Genomic DNA, 11,506 nt, shown 5'->3' with positions numbered 1-11,506 from the left:
CGCCTTTGGCTGACGTCATGCGCTACGACTTCTTCTTCCATTGGCCTTGGTGCGCCGCAGCGCCTTCAGTGGCGTAGTAGGGTAACGCACAGTAAACACTGAGCCAATGGTCGGTTCAGCAAGTACAATCTGATGTAATTCATTGCAGAAGGTCTCCAATAAATTCAGGTAATAACGTTTGACTTCTCACGAGATTCTCTGAAAGGTGTTATTTAAACTATTTGTCCTGTGATGGACTGGTGACCTGCAACAGTGTATCCTCTCTTCAAACATAAGCTGCTTCATTGACCGTGCATCCCAAAGATGGATGAATGGAAGGTGGGATGGATGGATGGATGGATGGATGGAAGAAATCATCAAGAAATCATGTTATAAAAGGCACAATTGAGTTTTGAACCAATATTTTTTTATTGAAACAAATATTTCATGATCTAAATCTTGTACAAATGCAATGAAGGCAAATTACTGTCGGACGATATGTAGAGCAGGTCAAAAAGGTGCAGGGCTTTATGTAAATACTGTATTGTTAATTATCTTTATTTGAGGTTTTAGTATACTTCCATCAGTCTTTCTCAGTCTCCATAGCAGATAACAGTATAATATGTCAGTACATACAGATAGTCTAACCTTCAGATATTTTGGTTTTTTTTTATAATACTGTTTAGAGTTCCTTCGGGAACCTTCACAATGCATGACAATTTCCAGCCCTCGTCTTAATTAAATTTTAAGATTTTTATTTGAATGAAGGGAAGAACATGTACATTTTCCCTCCCCCTTCTTCTATATTATATGTCAAAATACCAAAACAAAGATTAAAAAAGAATAAGTACACAAAGAAAAACTCTTTTTGGTTATGATAAATGTCATTAATAATCATTTATTAATACTTTCTGTTGATGGTTTAGGTTTTTTGCTCATTTTGAGTTAAAAAAAACCCAACAGCAAACATAGTTTTGTTGCGGGACTGATGCTGGTTTAGTGGTGAGCCTGGACGATAAAGCAAATACACCAGCATGCTTTAATGCCGGTGGACCATCAACATACTGTATAAGAACAGAACGTATACACACAATGTATAAACAGTGTGCATCGTTTTCATTGAGCTGGTGCCTATCTATTTCAGCCCTTTTAAGCTTGTAGATTGGAGTGATATTTAGCTGTGTGTTATTATATGAAGAAATGTTGTATTTTGCACATGTGATGGAGGTGGAATATCACAACCACCTCACGCTTGGATGTAGCTCAACAACTGCAAACTTAACTATAAACATATTGTTAAATTCAAACCTTTCTGACGCCTCTCCCAAAAACATGATAGAAAATGGATAACTTTTTCAATTCAAACTTTCTGCCTGAGCTGTGTTTTCATGCCGGTCACTCGTGTACCGTCTTCTGAAATTTGCCATTTCTTGGTTGCTTAGTTTGTATAACACCCAGGAGGCGGTTCAAACATTGGAAAAACAGTTGTGAGTCAGCAGTTTGAGGATTTTATTTTACTCTCAATGTTGCTGGCATAATCTTTTATCAGGGCTTGTGTCATCTGTTTGTATGAAGTCATTCAAGTTCATTGTAGTGCCTCTACTTTTTAAAATTCTCAAATATTGTATTCTATTTGGGAAAAAAAATGTTTTGGTACCTATTTGAATGCCTTAATCCACTCAATAACTTTACATGTAGTCCTTCTATCTCCAAATTGTTGCCTGTAATTTCATCGTGTGTTTTGCCCCGTTTGTTGGGATCGCCACTCAAACACAATGCCAGTAATGAGCCTGACACTTTTGTTTTGGATGCCCCCAGAAAGGGTTTAAACTGCAGCTGAGTGTGGAGGCAGGGAGGGAGCCTCAGGTGGAGACGAGAGGGCAGCGCAAAAGGAAAGCCATGTACAAAAGTCCAAGTGTACACTGGTTACTGAGCTGAAATTGGCCTTGCCTCTGGCTCTTTACACCCACCCCTTCTTTCTGTTTCTGTCCGTCGGCCGTACTGAATGGCTCTCTTTGTCTTTCGCAGTAACACGCAGTCCCCAGCCGATTAAATGTGGGGAATTAGTAGTCAATTTTAGCCTACCACACACACAAACACACTAAACAGCTTAGGTTGGTGGGGCTCTGATTGTGTTGTTATTACAGTTCACACGTCAGCAGCATGGTTTTAATTTATTATTTTTCACCCTTCGCTTACTAACTGCTTCACGTCTTGTCACCGAACCATCACTGTTGCACAAAATAAGTCCAACACAGAATTATTGTTTTTTTTTTTGTTTTTTTTTATAAATAAATTGATTTAATAGATGACAACAATAATATTTCAACATTGCTTTTCTTGTAAGGAAGCAAAAATATGCAAGAGAATGTATAGCAAACACTTTCCAAAACTATCCAGAATTATACAAAAATGGAAGAAGCAAAAGTGTGACACACAACACGTTATTACTTACAAAAAAATAATAACTACAAGGTAAAAGGGTCAGTATAAAATGAAAAAGTATGTGTCACGTGATAAAGGCAACGCCGTGGTAATGACCATTTTTCACATTGGTGAAGAGGAAGAGGGCTGTATAGACAGAAACATAGGAAGAAACTGTTAAGAGGAAAACATGGTTTAGGCCTACATGTGGCGTAAAACGGCTGTACATGTGATTCTAATCCTTAAGTAGAACCCAAAGCTGGCCAATTATCTCAAGAGATTTGTTTGAGACTTTGAACTTATAGATTTGAACTCATTTACTGGTTTATCAAAAGTAAATCAGCAAACTGTTAGGCACTTGAAATGCAAGAAAAGAACAGAGTGAATGCTCTGTAATAATTTAATTAAGTCGATTAGCCCCCCAGGGTCATATTTCTCCTTTTCTAATGGCACAAAATGAATAATATTGAGGTAAATGTCCAAGACTGAGTTGAAATGCATCTCTAAAAGCTCTCTTTCCCTCTCATTTCCCTATTTTTCCCCTTAAAAAGCTTCATTATTAAGTTCACTACAGTCACTGTAAAGAAAGGACAGAGAAACACACAGAGCTATCTACATAAAGAAAATTAAAGATGCAACTATTCTTTTTGCTGGCCATGAAAACAACAACTTATCTTCGTGAAATAAAACATGCTCTTTTCCCCCCCCAAAGCAGTGGTGCTGATGTATACATGTAATATCAAACAGTCACAATAAAGTTACACCCTAGATATCAACAATGACAATAAACTTACTACTCATATAAAATGACAGAAAACATCCTTTAGTTTGGTTAATAAAAACTGATTATGTCAGTTTAAACCCATCACCTCTGAGTCCAATCAGAGTCTTTCATCAATCTGACGTTCAGTTGTCCGTACACATCTGCATACACAAATTTATGATGGCACACGTTTGTCTTATTTACAATTGGCTGTTGTAAAGTCACACTCTATGCTGGGTGTGTGTGTGTGTTTGTGGCTGTTTATCTGACATCTGACTGTGTAAGGTCCCGTGGGCGCGTCTCGCATTGTATTGGCTAAAAAGAAAATGTAAAAACCTCTAATATAACGTCAATATGGCACGGGCACACACACGCACACACACACACAAACAACAATTACATGCTTACATATTTTCGCACACAGACACAGTGATCCACTCACACGCTTCCCATATTTCCTCTGCTCAGCTGGTCTCCCTCAGGGTCTTGTGAGTGTGGTGTAAACAGGCTGCTCCCAGTGTGTGGGGCTGTGAGAGGGGGCCACGCTGGAGGGGTCTCCGATGGTAGTGTACAGAGGCCTCTGTGTAGGACCCATGTAGGAGAAGGCTGAGTACAGCCCCGGGGCCTGGCTGGAGTGGGCATAGTACGCCCCGGGGGCCTGGTGCTCGCCATACTCAAACTGAGCCCTGGAGGCCAGCGAGGGGAAAGCAGAGCCGTAGTGAGGGAGGCTGAGCGGAGTGTAGGTAACATGGGCGCCTGAGGAGGGAGAGGAGGAGGCCTCGGCGTAGTGGCTCGCAGAGGCAGACTCGATCTTGACCTGAGCCTTGGAGGGGTCGGATGAAGACGGCGAGGCCTGAGGCTGCTGCTGCTGTTTGGAGAGCCAGGCCGAGTGGCCGCTGGCGGCGGCGAGCGCATAGGCATAAGACGAGGCCGAGGATCCTGCTGTGGGGGCCCCGGCCCCGCTCTGAGGGTGGCCGTTTGGGGGGAGGTACTGGTCAAACTCGTTTACATCAAATGGTTCGATGTTGGACATCACCTCGTGGCTGATCTCACCGATGTCCATAGTACCAAAGTCGATGTGGGGTTTAGCACTTGATGATGGGCCCCCGGATGCTCCGTCAGCCCCCACTCCGAGGGCTCCCCTGGACCCCCCTGATCCCCCAGCTGCTCCTGCTCCCCCCTCCCGCTTGGCATCTGACAGTTTCCCAGACTGGAGCTCTGTCTTTGGGGTGGTGGGGGGTGTGGGTGGGCTGTGACCCTGACCTAGATACAAAGGAAGAGTCAACACCATTTTCAAATAAACTTATACGTCAGATTTTTTTTCTCTTTCTTTTAGATGGATACATTTTAGGACTCTGACAATTGTATTTTTTTTACACGCCATCCCTTTTTTCTGGATCATACTATATGATAGGCTTAAAAAAAAAAATATTTCCCTTCTGAGTGGAAAATCAAAGCACGAGAGCCACCTACCAGCAGGATGGTGGTGGTGGTGGTGGTGGTGCAGGTCGCTCAGGGGGGACCCTGCCCCTCCGTTGTGTTCCAGATGCAGGGTCTTGTAGTGTGACTGGGAGTGGCTGGCCTCGCCTTCCCCCTGACTGTCGGACTCGCTGGCAGTCGTCAATTTGCCATTTTTGCGTCTCCGGGGCTGGTACTTGTACTCCGGGTAGTCCTTCTTGTGCTGTTTCCTCAGCCTCTCTGCCTCCTCGATGAATGGCCTCTTGTCGTTTTCGTTAAGCAGCCTGAGGGAGAAAATGGGGACTGGTTTAGTCCTACTTGCCTTCAGGCTTGATTGGAAAACTTTTTTTTTTTTCCTGATAATATGTTTGGAAGTGAGAAAATGCTTTTCCAAATGATGCCGTGTGTAATAGACCAATACATTATGCACGGCAGAAAAAGGCAAATCTGCTATTTGCCTTTTTTTTTTTTTTTTTTGACACATATATTTGGTTTGAGCAATACAATTAAACTTATCCTGTTGATAATGTTTTATGAGCTGTGTTTGCTTTCAATTACCACTTTCATCATTTTACATTTTAGCTTTTACGCACGAGCGTAGGGAACGCGTTACTGTGCGGTCACACCGCTGCTCAGACAAACCTCCACAGTTTCCCCAGGGTCTTGCTGAGCTCCGCGTTGTGCAGGTGGGGGTACTGGTCGGCCAGCTTCCTCCTCGCCGCCTGTGCCCACACCATGAAGGCGTTCATGGGCCTTTTGACGTGCGGTTTCGCTTTATTCCCGTTGTTCACGCGCACCGGCATGGGCACAAGTGTCCAGTCGTATCCATCGAGCACCTGGCTCACCGCCTCCCTGATGCCGATCGGGAAGCGATCGTCCTCCTCCTCCGACTTTGCTCCGCTCCTGCTCCTGTCGTCTCCCTCCGCGACGCACAGCGCGGTCAGCTGCTGCGGCGGCCCGACCAGAGGCGAGTCCTGACCGGGCGGTCCTCCCGGATGAGTTGGTGACAGTGAGTGAACGTCGTCTGACCCTCCGGGACTCAGCTCCGCCTCGGACAGGCTGTGCTCCTCACCGGACATCTTTTTTTTTTTTTTTTATTCCTCCCAAAAAATGTAACTAATAATGACAAGACAGCCCTCAAATATTATTACGAGAGTCCAAACTCTTCAGTGTAATTGGATGATTTTAATCAACTTGTGTCGTCTCCAACTATTCCGGTTATTGCTGGTTCTTCTCAGGCAAAGCCATGCTGCGTAAAAGTGTCCAAAGCCTCTCCGTCGGATGAAAATCCTCCTCAGATATAGCAACTATATCTAAAAATCGCACACACACACACACACAACAGAAACGACTCAGGAAACACAGCATTTACAAAAGAACCTATAAAAAATTTTTTTCGTGGGTGTCAGCCTAATTGTGTAAATAACGGGCCACCAAATAACATTAAGCAAATCAAGTGATGAAGCGCAAGCCACCCATACTATGTGTGTAATTTTTGTGTTTGTTAGAATAAGCTAAATCCGGAAAAAAAAAATTATTCATAGATGATATGACTTTTTTTTTTTTCAAGCAAACTTCAATTCAAATAAAGTCTGATTTATTTAAGTAATCTGGGAAACAAATTAGGCGCAGCGAAAATACCAATACAAAATATTCCGATTTGTATTAGAAATTTTGTTTTATAGGTAAAATTACATAACTTACCAATTTAGATGGCCAGTGGTTCAGCATAGGAGTGTGTGTGGCTGACTGTAGAGCCGATGAATGGCTGCTCTGTGTGGCAACACCGGAGCTTAAAGAGCGCCTTGTGAGAAGGACTGGGACGAAAAAAAAAAAGAAAAAAGTGATTGAAAGTGGAAAACATTCCCAGAGAGGCGGCATTCCAATACAGCGTCAGCCCCGCCCCCCGTCCAAATCAGCGCCCCCATTGGTCCGTTAATTATCCAGCTGCTCTCCGATTGGCCCGTGGCGGCGCACAGTTATTGTCCGTCCGTCCATCACTGCAACGTTTCCAACGGAGAAGAGGTGAGAGTTTTACCTCGGAGTGGCTTAAATGACTCTACAGTGCGTCCATTTAGAGGCAGGAGAAGGCCAGCTTTGTTGAGACGTGTTGACATGTTGTATCAAACAAATAAACAATCATGAGGGGAGTTATTGCTATCTGTGGTTACATTCCTGAAAAAAAATAATGTCTTCCGTTACCGGAAGTGTAACTCCTATAAAACTCATCAGACTTATGCGTCGTGCCATCTGAAACATAAAAAAAAAAAAAAAAAAAAAAATGCAGCTTGGATGGGAATTCAAATCAACGATCTCCAAGAAGACCTGGCTTTAAGCTCGCATATTCTCGTCACCTCATAAATTAATCATTACAGCAAAATTAAATGCAATTTTTAGTCATGCAGAAATCACATTTTGATTTTTAAATAAAGTCAGTTTATTGATCTTTGTTCAATACACGATGAATGGATTGACGTTAGTCACAATTGATAAGTCATTATTTATGGATGAAAAGCGTAGATGTGAGTCAATAATGGGGACACACGAGCTCATAAAATCAAAGCGACATTATTTCCAAGAAGTCAAAGCACAAGTGTTTTTATATCAATGAGAACATAATTTATTGATCTTGGCTTTTTAATCACTTTCCGGTCTTTATGTGCATGTGGGCCATTTGTTTATTGGCTGTGATTTTTAAAGCATGGCCTGGTGTGAGAGCCGACTTTAAGCAGCATCTAGCACACACACACACACACACACACACACACACACACACACACACACACACACACACACACACACACACACACACGCACACACGCACACACACGCACACACACACACACAGACACACACCCACGCACGCACGCACGCACGCACACACCAAATGATTTCAACAATGACTCCTGTGTCAGTTGCCTCTCATGTTGAGCCTCACTCCGGTTCTGTCCCTCTCCCTCTCTCTTCTCTCTTTGCTCTCTTTGTCTCCATCTCAGGTGAATTGTAGCCATGTGATCAAACGCCCAAGCCTCTATCCATTAACCCTCGTCAATGAAAAAAATGGGGAACAAAAAGCAGTTTTGTGTGCTGCAAACATGAAAAAAAAAATTGATAACAGAGAGCGATGTGTGCGTCTTTCTCCCCTTATGTCCGAGCATAGACACTAGTCGCGCACACATAGAAAATACCCTGGCGCGGACGGGCCGCATGGATCTCTGTGTTCCTCCAGCTCCGAACCTTTTCTGTCCCTGAACAGACTCTGCAGCAGCTGGATACAGGCTTCGGAGATGCTGATGGTGGAGCGGCTGTGATTGGGGATGAGAGGGTGATGGGTTGTTGTTGTTGGTGGTGGTGGTGGTGGTGGGGGGGAGACACCTACATGCCGCACCCCATTATAACCAACAAGCAAGACTGGGATCCTGCATGAGGCCTCCGAGGTTTGGAAGTGAGTTTTTTTTTGTTGTTGTTTTTTTGAAGAATATGTGTTAAAAGATGTAAGGGGATTGCGCTCGTTTAATCGGCCGAATTCTGTCTGAATTTATGTCTGAATTCTGTGCATTTGTTCTTCAATTTTCACATTAGGGCAGATTGAGGGTGGAGGGATAACACTGCGGTTTTACGCAGTAGCTTTAGTTAGTGCAACTGGATGTGCAAGGCCCCCCAGGGACTGAGCCTCACAGAGCAAGGTGCTTTTACCAAGAAAGTGCCCGATGAGGGAAAAAAATCCATTCGTCGGTATTATTAAGTAACCAAATGTGGTTTCGGTAAAAAAACAAAACAAAAAACAACACGATTGTAATCTTTAAAATGAGTGCATGCTGCATCTTTTTACAACCATAACGTCAAGTGTCTTCAGCGTCACGGTGATTGCGTTTTATTATTATTATTATTATTATTATTATTATTATTATTATTATTATTATTATTATTATTATTATTATTATTATTATTATTATTATTATTATTTGCTGTTATTTCTCACTGTTCTCTTTCAAGTTCGATTTGTTAAAATATTAATACAGAAAGTTTGAAGAAAGTCAAAAAAAGTAAAACATAATAAAATCAAAATTGTTATTATACAAGCTTTACTGAAGTGTTTCTTTCGTTTTGTGATAAATAACGCACAAAACGAAGCTCGTTTTTCCAATCCAACACCGGACTTTTTCTTGCTATTATTTTCAAAAACAGAATCACCATGGAAGAGAACATCGAATCAAAATGAAAATTTAAATAAACAAACAAAACAAACAAACACACAACTATACTCAATATACAGATATATGAAATAATCCTCAGCTTTTTGATCTTTCACCTCTTTGATAATTAAAAAAGAGACCGTCATGGCCTTGAACCCACCCTAAAATCAAAGTTCGGAAACTTTATTAAAATCTCGTTCATGAGTATAAAATCATGTCATTATTATTACTTCTGATATAACTGGTCATGTTTCATATTTTACACAAGGAACATAAAGAAACATGAATTCATTTGACCGCAAAAGCTTCGTATTTTCAAGTTGTATTGAACTTTAATTGTGACTTTGGCCGCAAATTGTTAAAACATCTGAAACGGGCATTATGTATGACACATTTAGTTTCGTCTATAAAGATGTTTCCTTTGATTAAAAGGCTTTGCAGTTTCCTAATTCTAGGCTTATGCCAAATTCTCAATGTTAGCCTGCAGGCTTTTCGACCAGAATAAATAGACAAAACTGTGTCTGTATTTTTTTCAAACGCTTATACAAACATTGTTCTTTTTTACACGATCTAATAGGTTTTATTGACTAACTGCAATGGGAAAACGTGTTGAAATGTATAGAAATAAATGTGTTCACTTGAACGTCTATTCTATGCTATTCTATTCTATTCTATTCTATTCTATTCTATTCTATTCTATTAACAGCCTCAAACACCTTTAATTAGTTCTTTTTTTTAAAGATACACAACATTAGATTTGTTGCAATAAACTGATAACGAATATTAATTTCTTCAAGTTGGTCAACAATTTAATGTTTTAAGATTCAAGCAACTAATTCCATCTTTAATGTATATTTTGAATTTATTTTTAACAACAGGGTTTAATCTTTAAAAGCTTCACGGATGCTTTTGTAAGCCAATAGTTTACTTGTAGTCTCAGAATCTAAGGACATAAATATCACCTGCATATAGGACGAATCAAAAAAGAGAATGGAATTTAATCTCTTGTTCATTTCTTTACTGATTTGAGTTGTGTCCGCCAAAGAGGCAAAATAGAGGAAACTTTATCCCACATGCCATGTATTTTCTAACATTTTGTGCGCCCTGAACCATCATGAGCCTCGGGGCAGCTGTAACTTGTTAGAAAATAGAGCTCACATGGTCGCATCAGTCTCTGCTAACCTGCCATGTGACTGCTGTAATGGGCCTCTCCATGACTGCACAGACCACTGTGTCACAAGAGCGCCTTTCCTGCCGCTCCTGGGGGAGAGCGGGGAGAAGATGGGAGGACAGTCAGTCTCATGATCAGGAAGGAGGTCAAAGATCCTGGTCGCTGGCCGCCAGGGAGGGGGAGGGGGGGGGGGGGGGGGGGGGGGGTCAAAGAGTCAGTCTTCAGGTGCACAGTTTCTCATGGGCTACCAGTTTCATGTGAAACTGAGCCATCATGTGATGGAAAGCATTTTTTTTTTTTTTAATATGAGAGACCTTGTTAAGGAGGAACATTAAATCATTAGGTTGAGGAATGACACAAAACTATAGGAAAAGATGGTCAACACTTTAAATTTGGCCATAATGTATGAAAAGCTCCCAGAGGGAAATTCCTGAAATCTGACGATGGATGGAGAGAAAAGGCAAGAAAGAGGAAAAGAGACAGAAGTGGAGAGTGTCAGAGAGAGAGAGAGAGAGAGAGAGAGAGAGAGAGAGAGAGAGAGAGAGAGAGCGAGAGAGAGAGAGAGAGAGAGAGAAAGAGAGATAAGGGAAGCATGCACTGCGGTCAAATATTCACATGCTGGGTCACATTCTGTATTAAACTGCTGTATAATTGGTGGAAAGCATTCACTCCCATGTCAATAGGCACATTTGACCCGAAATGAATGGCGTCATTTGTTCCAAATGATGACGAACTTGACTAAAAGGATCTGAAATTATATGACAGAAATGGCAGAGATCCGCCCTGTGGCTTCATTGTTCAAAAAAAGAAAAAAACAAAAACAAAAACAAACCTTTTTGTGAGGCTGAAGCTGCAAATACAAAATTAAATGATCAGTTCAGCTTTTCTCATGCTTTTTTCCCCCTGCATTTACTGAACAACAGTGCACATAATTCATAAACACAATTTCCTCTCAAGGCGTCAGCAAAAAGAGTCGAGGTCCAGGCTCTTCCTCGGGGGAATTCCACCCCTCTTAAGTAAAGTCCATCAGTAAAACTGAAGCTCATGTGACTACACATGTTGGTATCTGAAACTTGCGGAGTGATTTCACTCAGAAATGAGACATTTCCAACATCTCGCCATCACTGTCGTTCCTAAACAGGCTGTGAGATTGACTATCATAACAAACATGTTCATGAAGACAGAGAATTGAAGGAGCACAAGGCGTCACGTTGAGTTGATGAAGCAGTGAGCCGACGGGCACCATAAAGTGGGTCAGAGTGTTACTTCTCAATTCACACTGCTCCTGGAACAAACCGCTGAAATCAATGGCCGCAGGTGTTTTCTGGACTTATCTCCCGATTTATCCGTTGTATGCAGACTGTGTAAGTGGCGATGATGCAGCGACATGCCATCCGTGGTGATGAATATAAAAAGATTCTGCTATCTGACCTCTATCACTCCTTTTTCACCCAGTTTCATCCAGTGAATTAGTGCAGCTGCACCACACTTAAATGGGTCCCCCTCTTTTTTCTC

At 41.8% G+C, this 11,506-nt stretch overlaps 1 protein-coding gene across 1 annotated transcript; it reads right to left on the bottom strand.

Moving 5' to 3' along the window:
* Positions 1-2,297: 2,297 nt before the first annotated feature.
* On the bottom strand, positions 2,298-6,436 carry LOC308148931 (transcription factor Sox-10-like). The gene is made up of 4 exons (XM_080520512.1): positions 6,329-6,436; positions 5,267-5,937; positions 4,640-4,908; positions 2,298-4,429 (listed from the first exon to the last, which is right to left on the bottom strand). The coding sequence occupies exons 2-4, from the start codon at positions 5,701-5,703 to the stop codon at positions 3,645-3,647; spliced, it is 1,491 nt and encodes a 496-aa protein (XP_080376638.1). The 5' UTR covers positions 5,704-5,937; positions 6,329-6,436; the 3' UTR covers positions 2,298-3,644.
* Positions 6,437-11,506: the final 5,070 nt, after the last annotated feature.

The sequence above is a fragment of the Blennius ocellaris genome (assembly GCF_963422515.1).
Source record: "Blennius ocellaris genome assembly, chromosome: 3".
Lineage (NCBI taxonomy): Eukaryota > Metazoa > Chordata > Actinopteri > Blenniiformes > Blenniidae > Blennius > Blennius ocellaris.
This window is presented reverse-complemented; position numbering and strand designations above follow the sequence as displayed.

Bases quoted from the DNA above. Each gene is read 5' to 3' on its own strand.
- LOC308148931 (XM_080520512.1), bottom strand. From the start codon at position 5,703: ATGTCCGGTGAGGAGCACAGCCTGTCCGAGGCGGAGCTGAGTCCCGGA. The intron at 4,909-5,266 runs GTTTGTCTGAGC...TTTCTCCCTCAG, and splicing joins ACCCTGGGGAAACTGTGGAG to GCTGCTTAACGAAAACGACA. The intron at 4,430-4,639 runs GTAGGTGGCTCT...CTTTGTATCTAG, and splicing joins CCACCACCACCATCCTGCTG to GTCAGGGTCACAGCCCACCC.